This window comes from Apteryx mantelli, chromosome 2 (genome assembly GCF_036417845.1).
Source record: "Apteryx mantelli isolate bAptMan1 chromosome 2, bAptMan1.hap1, whole genome shotgun sequence".
Lineage (NCBI taxonomy): Eukaryota > Metazoa > Chordata > Aves > Apterygiformes > Apterygidae > Apteryx > Apteryx mantelli.
In genome coordinates, this window is record NC_089979.1 from 13027875 (window position 1) to 13043436 (window position 15562).

Here is a 15562-nt window from a genome sequence, read left to right on the forward strand (position 1 = left end):
CCGCGGGGGGGGGCGGGGCGCAGCGCTCTCCGCCGGGCTCGGCGGGGGCGGGCAGGGGGGCGGTGACGGCGGGGAGCCGCGCTCGCTGGAGGCGCGGCGCAGCGGGCGGGGAGGCGGGGGCCGCCGCGGGGCGGGGGGACGCGGCGGAGGGATCTGGGAGGAGGGCGGCGACGGCGGCGGCGCGCGGGCTGTGGCGCCAGAATTCGGAGCGGCGCCGCGCGCCCCCACGGCCGCCTCGCGCCGCGCGGCCCGGCCCGGCCTGGCCCGGCCCGCCATGGTGGTCCTGCGGAGCAGCGGCGCCCGGCGGCCCGGCCCCGCGGCGCGCGACGGCCGCCGCCGGCCGCCCTTCGACCTCATGGACTCCAGCTCCGAGTTCCTCTCCCTGGAGCCCGCCCCGCTCGGCGGCCGCCGCGTCTGGACGCGCTCGGGGGCCGCCTCGGCCGCCGCCGCCGGGCCCAAGGGCGCCGGGGGGGCGGCGAGAGCGGCGGAGGCGGTGAGTGCGCGGCCGGGGAGGGAGCGGAGCGGAGCGGAGGGGAGGGGAGGGGCAGGGAAGAGCGCGCGGAGGGAGGGAAACGGCCTCGCCGCCGGGGAGGCCTCGGGCTGGGCGGGGGAGGGGGGGCGCCCGGGTCGGGCCGGGGCGGCCGCCGGCTGGGCCGGGGCGGCCGCGGCGAGCGGGTCCCGGCGGCAGGGACAGGCCGAGGAGGGCGTTGGGGGCCCTCGGCCGAGCGAGGTGCGGCAGGGAGGCCTTGAGCTCGCGGCAGCCCCTGAGGGGAAGGGGGCGGCCGAGGCCCCGCGGCTGCCCGTGCGCGGCCAGGTGCTGGGGTGCGCTCGGCTCTGCATGCAGGCCGTATGAAACACGTCTCTTGCCCTGCGGCTGCCGTGTGCGGGTGCCGCCAGAGCTAACCGAGTGTGTCATCATCCCTCTTTATCGACGGTAAAAGTAGAGCTCTTCCACTGTGTAGACAGTGTAGAAGCACCAGAGATAGGTGTCACATGACCGGAAAAAAAAAAGCACTTAAGGTAAGTTTCTATGACGGTTGAGTTGCTGTGTGTGAAGAAGTTACTGCATGTCTGCACAGCCACAACAAGGACTGCTCTCTGCAGCCTCCGAATGCAAAGTGTCTCAGCTTCAGTCACTAAAACTGATTTATTTTTGCTTTGCAAGGAGGGGAACTTGATACAACCAGCCACTGGCCTGGGAGACTAGTGATAGCTTGCTAAAAGACAGTAATTTGGTTGCCTGCAGCCCTGTGAACATGCTCTAAAGTGTTTTTGCATCCCCTTATAATTTGGTATGCTGTCTTTGTTCCCTATTCAGTTTATTTTGATTAAATTTGTTACCTTAAAAATCATCTTAAAAATATCTTAGACGTTTTTACTTTAAGATAATCGAGGTAAGATTTATAAGGAGTGCTTATTGTTTTGATGGCCTATATGCATCAAAAATAATGCTTGACACGATGTATTTTATCTGTAACTGCATTCTAGCTGAATAACGGAAATGCCTGTGACATATGCTCTAGTGAAATGTATATAGCATCCACTTTGGATGCTTTTAAAACAAAGCTCTGTTTAGAAATCAGGATTACTTTGTACTTAATTTGCACTTATTTGCATAACCTAAAATGGTTGAAGTTCTACTTATTTTTTTTTTTAATACCCTAAGGAAAAACCCTAGGAGAGAAGTGTTAACTTGCACGATTCTAAAGGGGATTAAGTATTCCATGCTATCTGCATCCCAATGTTGCTGCTGTTCATAAGTGAACAATTTTGCTTTGAAAAGTTTATTGTTTTTTAATGTAGCTTTCAAAAGCTGCAAGTCTTCCATGTTCTTTCCAAGTCAGGCTATTCTCAGTGGGCTGTTCTGCATTTCCATGGCATCTAAGGGCAGACCAGCTCCAAGTCAAAACTTTGGTCTGCTCTTCAGGGGAGCCCTGCCTTGAAGTGATGCTTGTTGTGGACTCTTTGTTTCCTTATGGCAGAGCTATTCCAGGATTTTTAGTTTTTTGGATTCAGGATTTTTCTTTTCAAGGCTACTGAACTAGGAAAGAAGAAATCCTTGGGATGCTTTTTTTCCTCTGTAAGCAGATATGGAATCTGCTTAAAGATTGCTACCTTGCCTTTGCAGTGTATGCTAGAAATGGTCGTCAAAGACGAGGAATTCAGCTGCCTGTTGCACATGGGGGAAGGTTACACAGGCAAAGAAAACAGCTGGCACATGTTTTCAGTGTGGAGAACAGGAATGAGGAAGTTAAATGTAAACTTTTACTGAAACCAAAGCAGAATCATTACTGATCATTACAGTTGGTTGTAAGGTTTTTCTTTCTTTCTCCCCACTCCACTTTTTCACAGATCTTTCCTATGTTTCAAAGCATGGAGTCCTTTTTGCTTCGTGTAGGACAATCGGGCTTTGCTGGAGCGTTCTAATTGCAGAGGCAATGCAGGATTGCCCTAGATGACAGAGATGATCCTGGTCTTAGCTGCATGTTCAAAAGTCTTAATTTCTCTTCCATAACTTGTTGATGTGCAAGGACTTGGTCGCAGCAGCTCTTGCAGGTCTTCTGATATCAGCAAGCTGTTTACCTCTAGCTGTTCAGCTATTTCATCCATATAGAGTATGCAGCATATGGTAGAAAGACTCTAAACTGAACAGGAATCTGATGGGTTATCTTCTCTCCTGTTTCCAGTCCCAAGGAGTCCCAAGGGAGATCACAGATGGCTGTAGTCCCTTTGGAAGCTGTGTATCTGCAGGTTTTAACCTGGTGTAATTACCCAGGGTGAACAGCACTGTTGTACGGTGACCTGTACTTGTGGCCCTGTGCTCCAGAGTTCCCTCTTGTCTGGACAAAGTAGAAACTTGCACTTGTCCAGACTGAGTCTTCCTTGACCCCTATGTGTAGGGACTTTAGCACCAGAGCTCACAGCCTTGCAGCCTGAGCGTATTTATCTGCTCTGATGGCACTTTGATGTATAGTTTACTTCCTTAGAGATAGAAGATAGCTAAATGCAGTTTTTGTAAAAAGACTCTTTAAAAACAATTGTTGATCGCTTCATGTGGCACGAGGAAAGTAACAACTACTTTCAAAATTAGAAATACTTTTCAAAATCCCTTCCTTCAGTTTCCTTATGTTTTGGATTTAGCCCTATTCTTCTACTGAATTTCATTACTTAAGTGCTTTTTTTTTTCCAGCCTGATCTGGCTGATAAGACCTAGTTACTACTGCTGTGCTGACAGCTTGCTGCAGTTACCCTGGTGTTCTTGGTGTTTGCCATCCCATTGAAATGGGATGCTACTCATATGAATGGAAGACAGTCAGTGTTAACAATATTCATTGTTTCTGCTTTGGCTGTATCCTTTTAATTTGAGTCAAGATGAAGACAGTACAGAAGATAAAGAATATAACAAGTAATTGTATTGTGGACTTTGTGTTTTTATGATGTTGTTTTTTAATGAAGTCTCTGCAGAAACATTTCCCAAGTCGTCATACTGCTTTTTCTAACCTGTATGGTGACATTTTTCCATTTTAGTCTGGGATTTGGCCCAGAGATTTGAAGAAGCGTATTACTTGCCATCATCTTTTCACTTGTATTGCAGATTTTTCAAGTTGTTAAGACTTCTCCCAAGGAATATTTACTTCTAGATCGATGAATGAGAAATATCCAAAGCAGTAGTTTTAACTTGCAAATCTTAGAGTTTAAGTAAGCTAAATCTTCTGGAGTTGCTCCCAAATTTGGAGTCTAACTTCACAGATGATTATGTATTGATAAATAAACCCCCTGACTTTAAACGTTGGTCCTCATTTGAAATGCTGTTTGTTAGGAGTGGCTGAATCTGGTAGCCCTATAGAGGCAAGGCTGCTGCAGTTCTTTTCCCCCAGATCCAGCCAGTATTGAAGCTGAGCAGGTTTTCCTAATAGACAATATGTATATGCGTGTATACATATGTATAAAACACATATGCACTGTGGATCCCTCTAGTCTGGCCTTGGACACTCAGTCTGTCTGTAGCTGCCCCCAGACCCCCAGGTCTCCCCAGTTGCCGGCACCTGTGTGTATAAACCCCAGAGGTGTACAGGCCCACTCCAGTCGCTGGTACTCAGAGTTGCTGCGTGCACACATACACGTGTGCACTATTATAGATCCTTTCAGTAACTGGCCTTAGACATTTGATCTAACCAGTAACTGGCTCAGGATTTCCTGGTCTCCCAGTTACCTCATGCACAGACACACAAGCAAATGTGTCTCTCGGGTAGCTGGTCCAGACCTCTGGCCTCTTCAGTAGCTTAACGTCAGACCTCTTGATCCCTCCAGCAACCAACTCTTAGACCCTCTGGTCTCTCCAGTATCTGGTTTAGAATTGTGGCCTGGCTCCCAAACCTCTTATCCTGCTTGCTGGCTAGTTTGCCTTGATGTTCGTTAGTGATTACGCACACTGACATACACACCTAATGCAATATGCATGCGCTCCAGTTTGCTGTTGCTGGCACTGCAGATGTGCAGGCCCCTGTGACCTGTCGCCCCTTCTCCAGGGGCTGGCACTTGGACATCCATACGCAGACATGCGCACAGAATAGAGAACCTTCTCACCCAGGGAAATGGGAATGGAATTAAATAAGAAGACAGGACAGACTGCGCTGATCAGGCATAGGGCATGGCCAGACTGACCAACAACCCCGTTTACTTACCACTCGTCCCTTTTATCCCCTTGTCCCTCTGTTTTCCCACACTTGTTCCTCTGCAGTTCAACTTGTTCTCTCCCTTTCCCCAGCTTTGGTCCTTCCCCTAAACGTCCTGTAAAGTCTCACCTAATCCCAAGTGCTCCTCCTTGGCATCTCCCGTAATGAGGTCCATACCTGCATCTACATTGAATCAAAGAAGCGGAAAATGTTTTGAGGAGTTCCCTTTCAGATGCCCAGATTCAAAGACACTACAAGAAGTGTCTTGAGGGAGTGTTAATTACGGCCTCATTCCATCAGGTAGGAGAACAGAAGGAAGGAAGGCAGGCTTTCCCTCCTTCATTGCTCATTTTGAAGGTGATAGAAATCCTCCAAGTGCAAAAGACCTGTCTTATCTCTAGAAGTTCAAGATGAACATTGAGACAACTTGTTCAGAGTTGTCCGAAAAGAAGAATGTGAGATGCCCGCAGGATTGCCTGGGCCTATGGTTCAGGGCTGACTCTTGAGCAGTCTGTCTTAGCAGCTGTCACTACATTACACTGCAAGGAACTTGTGCAACTACTGTTACCCTCCTATAACTAAATTTTGCCACTCCTGTCCTGGCATGTTCATGCTCCTGTCATGATCTTGATCAAGTCCTAATCGAAGTACTTCTTAGTATCCACCTCCCGAGTCAATGTCAGGAAGTAGAAGAATCTTGCTTATTTTCTGCCTTTTTCAGAGTGAGTTTTAGTTTGGCATGCTCTTAATGAAATTTCATCTTGTAGATTGTACAAGTCCCTTCTCAAGGTCACCACAGCTTTCCTCAGGTAGTAAAAGTATTAGTACTCATCCTTCTTGTAGGAATAGCAATCTGAACCAGACCAACAGGAATAAGCGAGTGTTACAAATTTTGATATGATGAGTCTTGCTCATTTCTTTCTTTGTGGGTGGACAGAGCTCATAATAAATATGTATAGCTATGTATATGAGACTTTTCAGTAACATTTCCTTAAATATTATGAGAAAGAGAGGTTACTGTGGCATGGCAAGTTGGTATCTTAAGTTCCCTTTTGGTTTTCTGTGGATAAATGCAGTCCTGAAGGAAATCTTTCTGTCCTTCTGAATGTGGTTGTAAAGGGGAGACAGCAGAAAAATCCTCCTATCTAGATTTCAGTTCTAGGATATGTGAGGTCAAGCTTAACTGTCCCTATGAACCAGTTATTTTGAAATAGAAGATGGCTTCTTCATGAAACTAAATTTATGAGATCTTTTAAAAAATAATTTTGTTACAGGCAAAAGTGTATGGTAACTTTTCTCAGAGAAAATTAAGCTCAAGTTGTCTACAAGAAAAGCTGAGGGGGAAGCATTAGCTTTGAAAATTCTTTTTTTTTTTTTTTTTTTTAATGTATTTTTTCTGAAAGCTACTTGTAGGCTCAGAAGTGGATCAAGATCTACCAGCTGTTAGTTGCCCTACTATCAGTCAGGAGAGTTTTAGAACCAAAGTGCATCAATAAGGCAGAATTTCCTTCTTAGCTGAACATACATGATTCAGATAAATATATTCGAATTTCCTTCTTTTCTTAGGAATTTTCTTCGGGCAAAATTGAATGTTTCAATGGACATTGTTTAAGATCAATGAGAAAAAGCATTCCGCCCTCTTCAGACTCTAGCTTTGACAAAAGCATGGAACTACTAAGTGAAAATGTCAGTGGAAGACACTTCACTAGGTAATGTATTTCTGTGTTTCCTATGTTTGGTCAGTTTGTAGATTGAAAAGGAAGTGTAATAGCATATACAATGAGCTGTGCCATGCTAAATCTGCAGCTAAAAATCTACAGAGGAATATGATTACATTAACTTTAATGTCAGTACCTTAGAACTGGAGTGACTTTTCTCAGTGAAGGTCTTCTGCTTGTATAAAAATCCTACATCTTTTCCGAACTCTTTTGAGATCTCTCTTCCACTTGGTTGCTGAGATATTATCTGCACTATTGAGACTTCAAAGTTACTCAGTTTGGAAAAGCATGTACTTACAGACCTGTGTACATATGGTACACAGCAAATTGGGTTCTAATTCTTCCTTGTGGTCTATAGGCTTTTCTCTGCCTCAGCTGGAGCACTGGATTTGAAATGTGGTGAAGTTCCCTACTCTTGATGGAACTAACACAGTGACTCTTTTCTCCCTTCTCTCCCCCATCCTCTTTCTTTATGTAGGCGATTGGCAAAACTGAAAGCAGACAAAAAACCTGAAGAACGTAAGGAAGGTAAGTAGCAGTAACTCCAAAAGATCCCCTTTTAGCCTGCTTTCTAAAGGAGGATTACACTTGGTCACTCCATCTATTTTACTTAGCCCCCAAACTTTTGAACTTTTTGGCCAAAATCTACAGAAGTTGTTGTGAGAATAGATATTTCAAAGATAATGAGTCTCCTATAAATTTAATGAACAGAGGTAGATGCAAATAGGAGGATAGCTATTAATCCTTTGAGAACTGGGGGAGAGTGCTGTGTGAATTCCAACCTGTTCTTAGGCACTAGAGAATCTGGTCCTTATCTTAGGTTTCTCTATTATATGAATTTTCTGGAGTCTGCAGGACACAAAGTAACTGAAAAATGTTCTTGCAAAGAGGAGAAAATACTGCAGTATAATAAATTATAAGATATTGCAAGTTAGATAGTAATTCAGACATGAGACGCACAAATTCATTGGAAGTTTGGAAGGTTTCACTGATGTTCAGTGGTTTAATCTGGAACCAAATTGGTGACTTGGTGAAAAACACCTTTGGTGCTGTAAGACTGCTTTCTGACAGCTGACAAGTCTGTTTTAGACAGAGTCCGTCAGTTACGAGCTGAACAGGGTGAAGGTGCCTGAAATACACCTGAGGGGGTTGTAATTCAACTTCTAATTGTTTAATGTAAATTATTAAAACTAAGTTTGACTTTAGTAAATACAGTTAGTAAGGATGACTTCAAGTCATAGCTGTGTTTATACTAACAAGGTGATACAGCTGTTACTTTCTGACTGTCCTCTGTATGTTAACTATTTTAGTGTAACTGGAATCTGGGGCAAAGGATGCTGAATGGTAAATAATGGGCAGATTTTTTTTTTAAAGAAAGCTGAAAGTGTGTTTTCCGGTATTTAGGTGTTTATCTTGAGACAATTCTTATCTCCTTGAGTTATTGTGTCATGATGCAGAAGCTGAAAGTGATATATCCTTAAACAGGATGCTAAAACTGTATTCATCTTAAGAGACATCCCATGTAAACGATTTCTTTAAACACTCTAAGTTCAATTTTATATCAGTGGAGTAAAAACAGCTTAGAGAGAGAGATTTATTATTCTTACTTTTCAAAATATAAGTAACTGGAGTAACTTTCTTCATTCGTGAAACAAAAATGGCATGTTTGTTTTGATCAGACTTGTTTTCTGTCTATTAAAAAGTTCCTGTACAAGTCATGTTTTTACGTAGATATTTATAGTTTTGTATGTTTAAACTAACTTAAGTAGAATGCTGTATCTGTGACAATAACCTCTGATTAAGTATTTAAACAAAAACTCAACCCATTTTGAATTTTGATTACATAATTTACTAGAGCCATGATGAAATAGAGGGAATGACATCTTTACAGTCTCAAGATATTTTATATATTAATGTATTTTAGTCACCAGATCTCTGAAGACCAGAGCTGATGCAAAAGCTACAGAAGAAATCCATGAAGAAAATGGGGATTTGGAAGTTCGTCGAAGCTGCAGACTTAGACGAAGTCGTTACACTACTACAAACCAATCTGTTTTGTTTGATAAACTTATAACAAAGTGAGTGTTTTTTTCATTGTCTTGCAAAATTACTAAAATAATCCATATCAGCAAGCCTTTGTACAATGACATATTTGGATAGGCACTCTCCTCCTTTCGACAACACAAAGAGGTCCTGTTATTCCTGGCAGCAGGAGCTAAATGTATTAAATGAATTCCCTATATGCTCCTGTGTATGTGATGCGTCTTTGTTGATAACTGCTGGGTGCCAGGTCCCTCCACAGCACAGTCCCGTCAGGGTTGCACAATGTGGAATTTCGGAATGTTTGCTCACAAGCAGCACATTCCCGTCCTTGTTACTGTTCTGTTGTTGATTGCGGTGGTAGGACCTTTGTTCCTTGCTCAGATAAGTCTCCTCCTTTTCCTCTGCCTACACAGATTTCTCCTGTAATTAGCATAAATGTATCTTTTTTTTTTTTATACTTGTGGTTTTTGATATGGTGCAGCCAAGCTGGTTTAACCTTGAGTGTTTTGCAAGTAGTCATAGCTATTTAAGTCTTCCAGGACTGAGAATGTGTGTGAGAGGATGAATTTTGAAGGTGCTTCCATGTCTAAAGAATTTGGACATGGCTGATGTTTAATTTGTCGTTGCTGTCTTAGTTTTGTGATTGTCGTTTGATGAAAGACCTTCATAGTCATGCCTTGTTTGTATAGGGGCTCAATGCTTTCTGTATTATGACCAAAATGATTCCTTTACGTTGTGACTTTCAGTAGATTTAACTTGCTGTCTTCAGCAATTTTCTTGGTAGCAGAAGCTCCTTTATTTTTAATGAGCTTCTCTTTCATGCTTACAAAATATATGTGGTTCTTATGCTGGTTAAGCTCCTGAGGAACACAGGCAAACTGAAGCAGTCCTAACTTTCTGCATTTCTGTCTGTGGTTTACTTCTCCAAGCGGCTTTTGTGAAGCCGGGATAAGCATTGTTTTCTAGAAGAGTTGCGAAGTGTAACAACAGTAGGGTGGCCTTTCTAGCACATGTAATCATGGAAGAACAACATGAAGTTTAGATTACAGTTAAAGGGAAGAATAAGCAGTCTTTATCTGAGGAAGGCCGTTAACTAAAAATGATTTAATGCTATCATGCAGGGCAACTTAAGTACTATTAAAAAAAAAACATAATTTCTTTCTAATGTCTTACTATGATCTTCAAAAATTTTATTTTTCTCCTACTTAAACAGATTTCTTTTCCCTGTGCTCAGCAACAGGGAAAATAAACTTGAATACACTGTGTGATTACAAATATTTACGCAGTTGTTCTAAAATCTCTCCATGAAAAAGTAAACTTCTGACCTAATTTTTAATTAGTACTTAAAAACTTGTCTAAGTGTCAGTTTGACTCTGTTTTATAGATAACATTAAAATGCCCTACTGATTATATTTACTGTTTTAAACATTTTTTGTACTTGCCTATCTTTGGTCTTATATGCCAACTTTTTATCTTAGTACTGCAGAAGCAGTATTACAAAAAATGGATGACATGAAGAAGATGCGTAGACGCCGAATGATGGACTTGGAAGACCTTGGGGTGTTCAATGATGCAGAAGAAGTAAATATTCATTTATTTCTGTATTTTTGTATATTTGAGTATGTATGTAATATTTGAAATGTATTTGAAATAGGAAAATGATTTAGTTGTATTTTTAATTTAGCTGAAATAACTTACTCCAAAGAGTATTGCAGTCTAAAATGACTTTTTTTTTTGACTGTCGAATGACAACTTACAAAATTATTGGTATGGCCGTACTGCAGGTATTCTCTAAGGGTGGCGGAGATATCTTCAGAAAATGTGAAACAGCACTAAGATGCCAACAGATACATCTTATGCCACGCTTCCTGAATTGCCTTATTGTGATTTTTTGAATGGACACACTGTTTAGAAACATCTGTTTCGGGACTTGGGTTTTCACTTCAAGACTTGCTAAAAGCTATGACTGGGAATTAAATATGCAACAAGACTGCCTAATGCCTTTCATCACGTCGGCTCAACTCAGCTGTTTGTCCTTTTATCCTTAGTTCCTAAGTTATGTTTCTGACCATGCAAAAAAAAAAAAAAAAGATGTTTGGAAAGTTTGGTTAGTGCACAGACTATAAAAAGGCACTGTATAATGCCTTCATGTGGTTGTCGGTGTGAGACTCAAGCTTTGATTCCTGTTTACCTGTATTTTTTCTTGATATCTTCTCACTTCACGAAGAATCTCCTGTGTCGTGTAGTTTAATCATCTGTTACGGGCAAATGTATCATGTAAACGTTTTCATAAGTTGACTTAAACTCCATTTTAGAATATTGCCTTGATTAAGAACCACTTCCAGAATTTCCTTTTCAGGGATTTGAAGCCTTTTAATTTCTAAACTGAATTTACTGGTAGCTACTTTATGTATATTTGTTCCTGGGCCAGCTTTGCCTGTGAGCTTAAGTCCCTAGAGGAACTTCTGTTAAAGTTATATGCAGCAATCATATTTCCTCCTTTTGCGCTGTTAAATTCAGTTCTTCTAGGGTCCTTTGGAATGATAGCCTCTTCATTTTTTTGAGCAACTTTATAGCCTGTCTTTGGAGCTTTCTGTTTAGATCCAAATTCCTTTTTTCAAATAGAGCAGAACTATTCACAGTACTTCATATGATATCTCGCAAATGCCAGTATGAATTCTCTTACATGTGCTAGGAAAGTATTGCTTTTTCCATGGCTCTACTGAAGTGTTGGATTATTAATCTGTGATTAACTGATGCACTCAGTTTTGTATCTGGATAAGAAATTTGCAGCAAATGCCACATTTACTAAGCCCCAGTTTAGAGCAGAAATTCTTGTTACTAATCCTGGGTGCCAGAATGACGTTCTTCCTGCCTGGGTGCCATCTGAGGTTAGTGCTGCTCTCCATGTTCATGTTTTGGTTCTTTGAGAGCACTGGGATAAAAATGACTGATAGATTAATATAGTTGAGGAATCTCTTTGGACGTCCTGGTTTTGCTTTGCTAATCACTTTTTGAACGTTTCCTGGGCCATGAATAAAAGTGTTGAGAGGCAAATTAGGCCATGAACTAAATTTAAAATTACAGGTTTCCTCTTATATTCAAACACGCTTCCGCTTTCTCATATGTATTAGACTGAAGGAGGTAAGCTGAAATAGTATGCGTCACTGGTGATAATAGGTAACGATAGATGGTTGTATGCCATTAATCCTTAATTGCTTTCTGTGTAGGAGAACTGTATGTTAATTGAATCTTTTGTGTACAGTATATGCTGCGCCTTTATAAAGTTACTATGTAGGCACAAAGTACATGCATGTCAGGTGTTCTGCATATTTGTGACCTGATCTTTCTTGTTTCTTTTAATGAGGAAAATCTTGATGTGTACTCCCGAGGAAAGAAGAAGAAAGAAATTCAAAGAACTGATGAAGAAATAGCTGACAATCAAGATGGGAGCGTAGGTTAGTTCTGGCTTTAAATTTTTTTTATTGTGTTCTAGCCAAAAGCTTCGCCTCAAACAATTGAAGCGAGCTGAACTACTAGATAATTTTCATCTGTGCATAATTCTATATTGCCATCAGGGTTACAAGCCAGAGTCATGGATGCCAGGACTAGACTGGACTGAGCTTGGGGGGAAAAAAAAGGTTGGGGGGGGGGAAGAGGAATCAGTCCTTTTCAAAATGCTTATGACCGAACACAAGATAAAAGGCGACAGATGGCTGTAGACAGGTGGGAAGTCAAAGAAATGGACAGTATTACTCAGAATGAGAAACAGTGCTCTTGCTACAGCAGTAGCGTGACAGTTTTCGTGGTTTTGAGCAGCATAGCAAGAATTTTCAGGAAGTAAGATAGGCTGCTAGATGTGTATGAAAGCTCCTCCGAAGCGTGAAGATCAGCAGGGGAGAAGATAAAGTGTTACTTGCTGTTGTGTTTAGCAGATAGTGGAAGCTGCTGTCAGGGCCTGTTTGGAATCAGGAGCTGTCATCTTGGTGCTCAGTAGGAAGTAATATAAGGAATGAAGTTAAGTCGTGAAAGGCCATAGTAACTTTACATTTGATGTGACAGAACAAACTTCAAGGTTTTAAGGACAATGTTAGCTGTCATTAAGGCAATAAGTTAGGAATATGATTCTTGTAGCAGCTTCCTGAACAAATCCAAGTGGGGCAAGACTGTTTTTAAGGATAGAAAGCGATGTTGCAGTAGTTGGGCTGATCAGAACTTGGATAATTCAAGAAATGATTTATGCAATACCTAGTGAAGGCAATATCTTTTACGTGTTATGCAGTCTGCACAAGACTTGAACACTGGCAATGAAGACCTACAAAAAGGTTCAAGACACATGTCCAGGTAACAGGTGTTAATGAGCACTGTGAAAATCTTGCTTTCAATCATTAACATGTCAGAACAGTCCATGGCTTGTTTTTAATTGTTAGTTCAGACCTAGCCTGGGACTTGCAAACACTCACCTTAGTGATCAGAACTCATAGGCCACTGACAGAGCATTTGGAGTGCCAGGAGGAAGCTAGGGAGAGGGTGGCCTATCGAAACCAAGGTACGGGAGGACATTAATAAAAAAAACAAACAAACAAAAAACCCACAACCATGGTCCAGCATGCCAGAGGCATTTGACTAGTAAGGCAGAATGAGAGTTGGCCAATGGTTTGGCAATCTAGTCGAGAAAAATTAACTTAAAATTTTAATAAGAGTAGCTTTAATCCAAGGAATCATCAGTCTAGAGACTGGAGCTATATGGCTAGGTTAAAGTATGTGGATTTCAGGGAGCTGAGCAGGAGGAACTTGTAGAAAGCAATTATAAATAGTATGTTGAATGGGAAAAAAGAGTATGGTGCAATTCATACATGAGCAAAGTGAAAACTCTAGAATTTTAAATTGGGAGAAAGCTAAAGCATGCTTTTATAATGAGAAGTGGGCCAGAAGAGAATGAATCACTACAGAGAAAAGTGTGCGAGTTTTGGTGTAAAGGAGATTGGATGAGATCAGTGGAACAAGTGGAGGAATTAGAGGAACAGGAGAGCAGAGAAATCCATGCCTTTGTGATAAAAGTGTTGGAGGGCCAAAGGTGGGATGGTAGTGATTGCAAACTCGTTTCTCAGATTTCCATGGGCCCTGTCTGTATACCCCACATAACTTATCTTTCCTTTGGAAAGCAATGCTAACTTTTGGGGGGAGGAAAGAAAAGTATTGTTTTTCCAGGAATAAAATTTAATTACTCTTAGTGAGTAGCTAGGTAAACAGAGCTTTTACATTCCTTACCTGGTGTCCCGCTATTAATGTGAGAGGACATTATTAAGAGCTTTCTAGATAATTATACTCAGTGTCTTGCATTCTTACCATCTGCCATGAAAAATATTTAAGTTACTTTACAGAAGCTAATGGCATAAACTTTTCCTGTATGCATCAGATACTGTTTTCTTGTTGGGGAGTGTTCAAACCGGTGACTTGCCTATTGTTGCTCAGGTAATCTGCGGCAGAGCTAGGACTTGGAACTAGATTACCATGATTAGTCTTACCACTGTAGAGGATTAAAAAGAAACTAATTGAAACACTTTCTCAAAATAACAAGAAATAACTTTCTGAAATAACTGTTTTCATGATAGCTGGATCTTAACTAAGCAAGATGACAGAATTCTGTCTGTTACTATCACTGAGACTGGTGACAAGTCACCCAGTGATTTCAGCAACGACAGAACAATAGCTATTAAAGTAGGTATGTATATGTATACTTATACATGTTCCTCTGCTGATTTCTAATTTGTGGATTGTCTTGCATAAGTTGTTCTTGGTTTTGCAGATTTTAAAATCTAGTGTGTCATTGATATGATGATAATAGTAAACCCCATAAGTATCTGTGTACTGTATTTTGGATTCAATATAAATAACAGTATTTAAACAATTTAATGTTAGATATTTTGTAAGCAATAATAATTATGTTGAGGTACTATAATTATAGAATCATCAGAAGAAGGTGAAGACCAAGATGATGAAGATGGAGAAGATACTCAAAAGCGTTATGACCTTAGACAGAGGAAAACTGTTGTACGCTATCAAGCTCCATTGGAAAGTAGGTTATATGCACAACTGCTCTTAAAGGCTCATTTCTTGCATATAAATGAGATATGTTTTCTTGAATGAAAATACATATGCACACACTCAACTTTTATTTAAATTTCTTACTTTCATTCTGCAAGTACATTTTGCTGCATTTGTTACATGCATGTATCCTGTGCACATTATCTTTCTTTGCCGCTTCACGTACTCATTGCTGTTTTTCATTTATTATATGTGTTGGTTGGTTTCTAATAGATGTCAATGCCGTATTACAAATGTACTGCTATAATGTGACTTCAGAGGGTCTACTCTTTGTAATTCTGTTTCTACTTGTAGTTTAGCTTATAATAACATTTTTCTTTCATTGTACTATTTTATCAAAGACTTATAGAATAAGTATTGCTATTTCCATATCTGAACTTGCTGATTTTAATTTAAAGATCTCCACTGAGAAGTATAAAAAGATGTATATATCCTTGAAAGAATAGTAACAAAACCAACCTGGTAGTCTTACTCCCTTGTGACTTTGTTTTCCTTAAAAAGCAGATGTGTGTTTGTTTCACTTGTACTATGCATTGATAAAAGACACTTAAAACGTTTTCTGGAGTGAGAAATGGGTGAAACATCACATTTTCTGCCTCTTTTGCTGCCCTTCTTTATCTTAAAGGAGGATGTATCACTGTTCTAAATATTTTGCTTTCAATAGAACCAAGGCAACGTAAGATATTTTTTTCGGGACGGTCTTCTCCTGTCAGACAAAGATATTCTTTCAGAAGTGCTCAGTCACAAAGCCCTTGCTGCAAAAGAACTAACAGGTTGGTGTATGGTTAGTGATAGTTGTTTTTTATCAGTAGTGCTGTCAGTCATGTCACTGAATAGTGCTTTAAAGAGTTTTAGTTTCCTATGTCCCATGATTAAAATAATTTAATAAAAAACAACTTTAATTTGACATTTGGGTGAAACAAAGTCTTTGTTTATATGCAGAATTCAAAAAGTTGGTTTGTAATTAGTGCAAGTAATGAAGTGGAAACAATTCTAAGCTTAAAGACAGAATCTGAT

The 15562-nt window shown here is 40.9% G+C and overlaps 1 protein-coding gene across 2 annotated transcripts in view; it reads left to right on the plus strand.

Moving 5' to 3' along the window:
• Nucleotides 1-274: 274 nt before the first annotated feature.
• ATAD2 (ATPase family AAA domain containing 2) overlaps nucleotides 275-15562 on the plus strand; it is a 39477-nt gene continuing 24189 nt past the window's right edge. Inside the window, exons 1-8 of one of the 2 annotated variants that reach the window (XM_067290189.1) lie at nucleotides 275-493; nucleotides 6243-6385; nucleotides 6873-6922; nucleotides 8319-8472; nucleotides 9916-10018; nucleotides 11805-11895; nucleotides 14406-14516; nucleotides 15210-15318. In XM_067290189.1, the coding sequence (XP_067146290.1) occupies nucleotides 275-493; nucleotides 6243-6385; nucleotides 6873-6922; nucleotides 8319-8472; nucleotides 9916-10018; nucleotides 11805-11895; nucleotides 14406-14516; nucleotides 15210-15318 (980 nt within the window). Of the gene's footprint in view, nucleotides 494-6242; nucleotides 6386-6872; nucleotides 6923-8318; nucleotides 8473-9915; nucleotides 10019-11804; nucleotides 11896-12724; nucleotides 12782-14405; nucleotides 14517-15209; nucleotides 15319-15562 lie in introns of those variants that run through there. The other variant, XM_067290190.1, reaches the window with a different exon arrangement.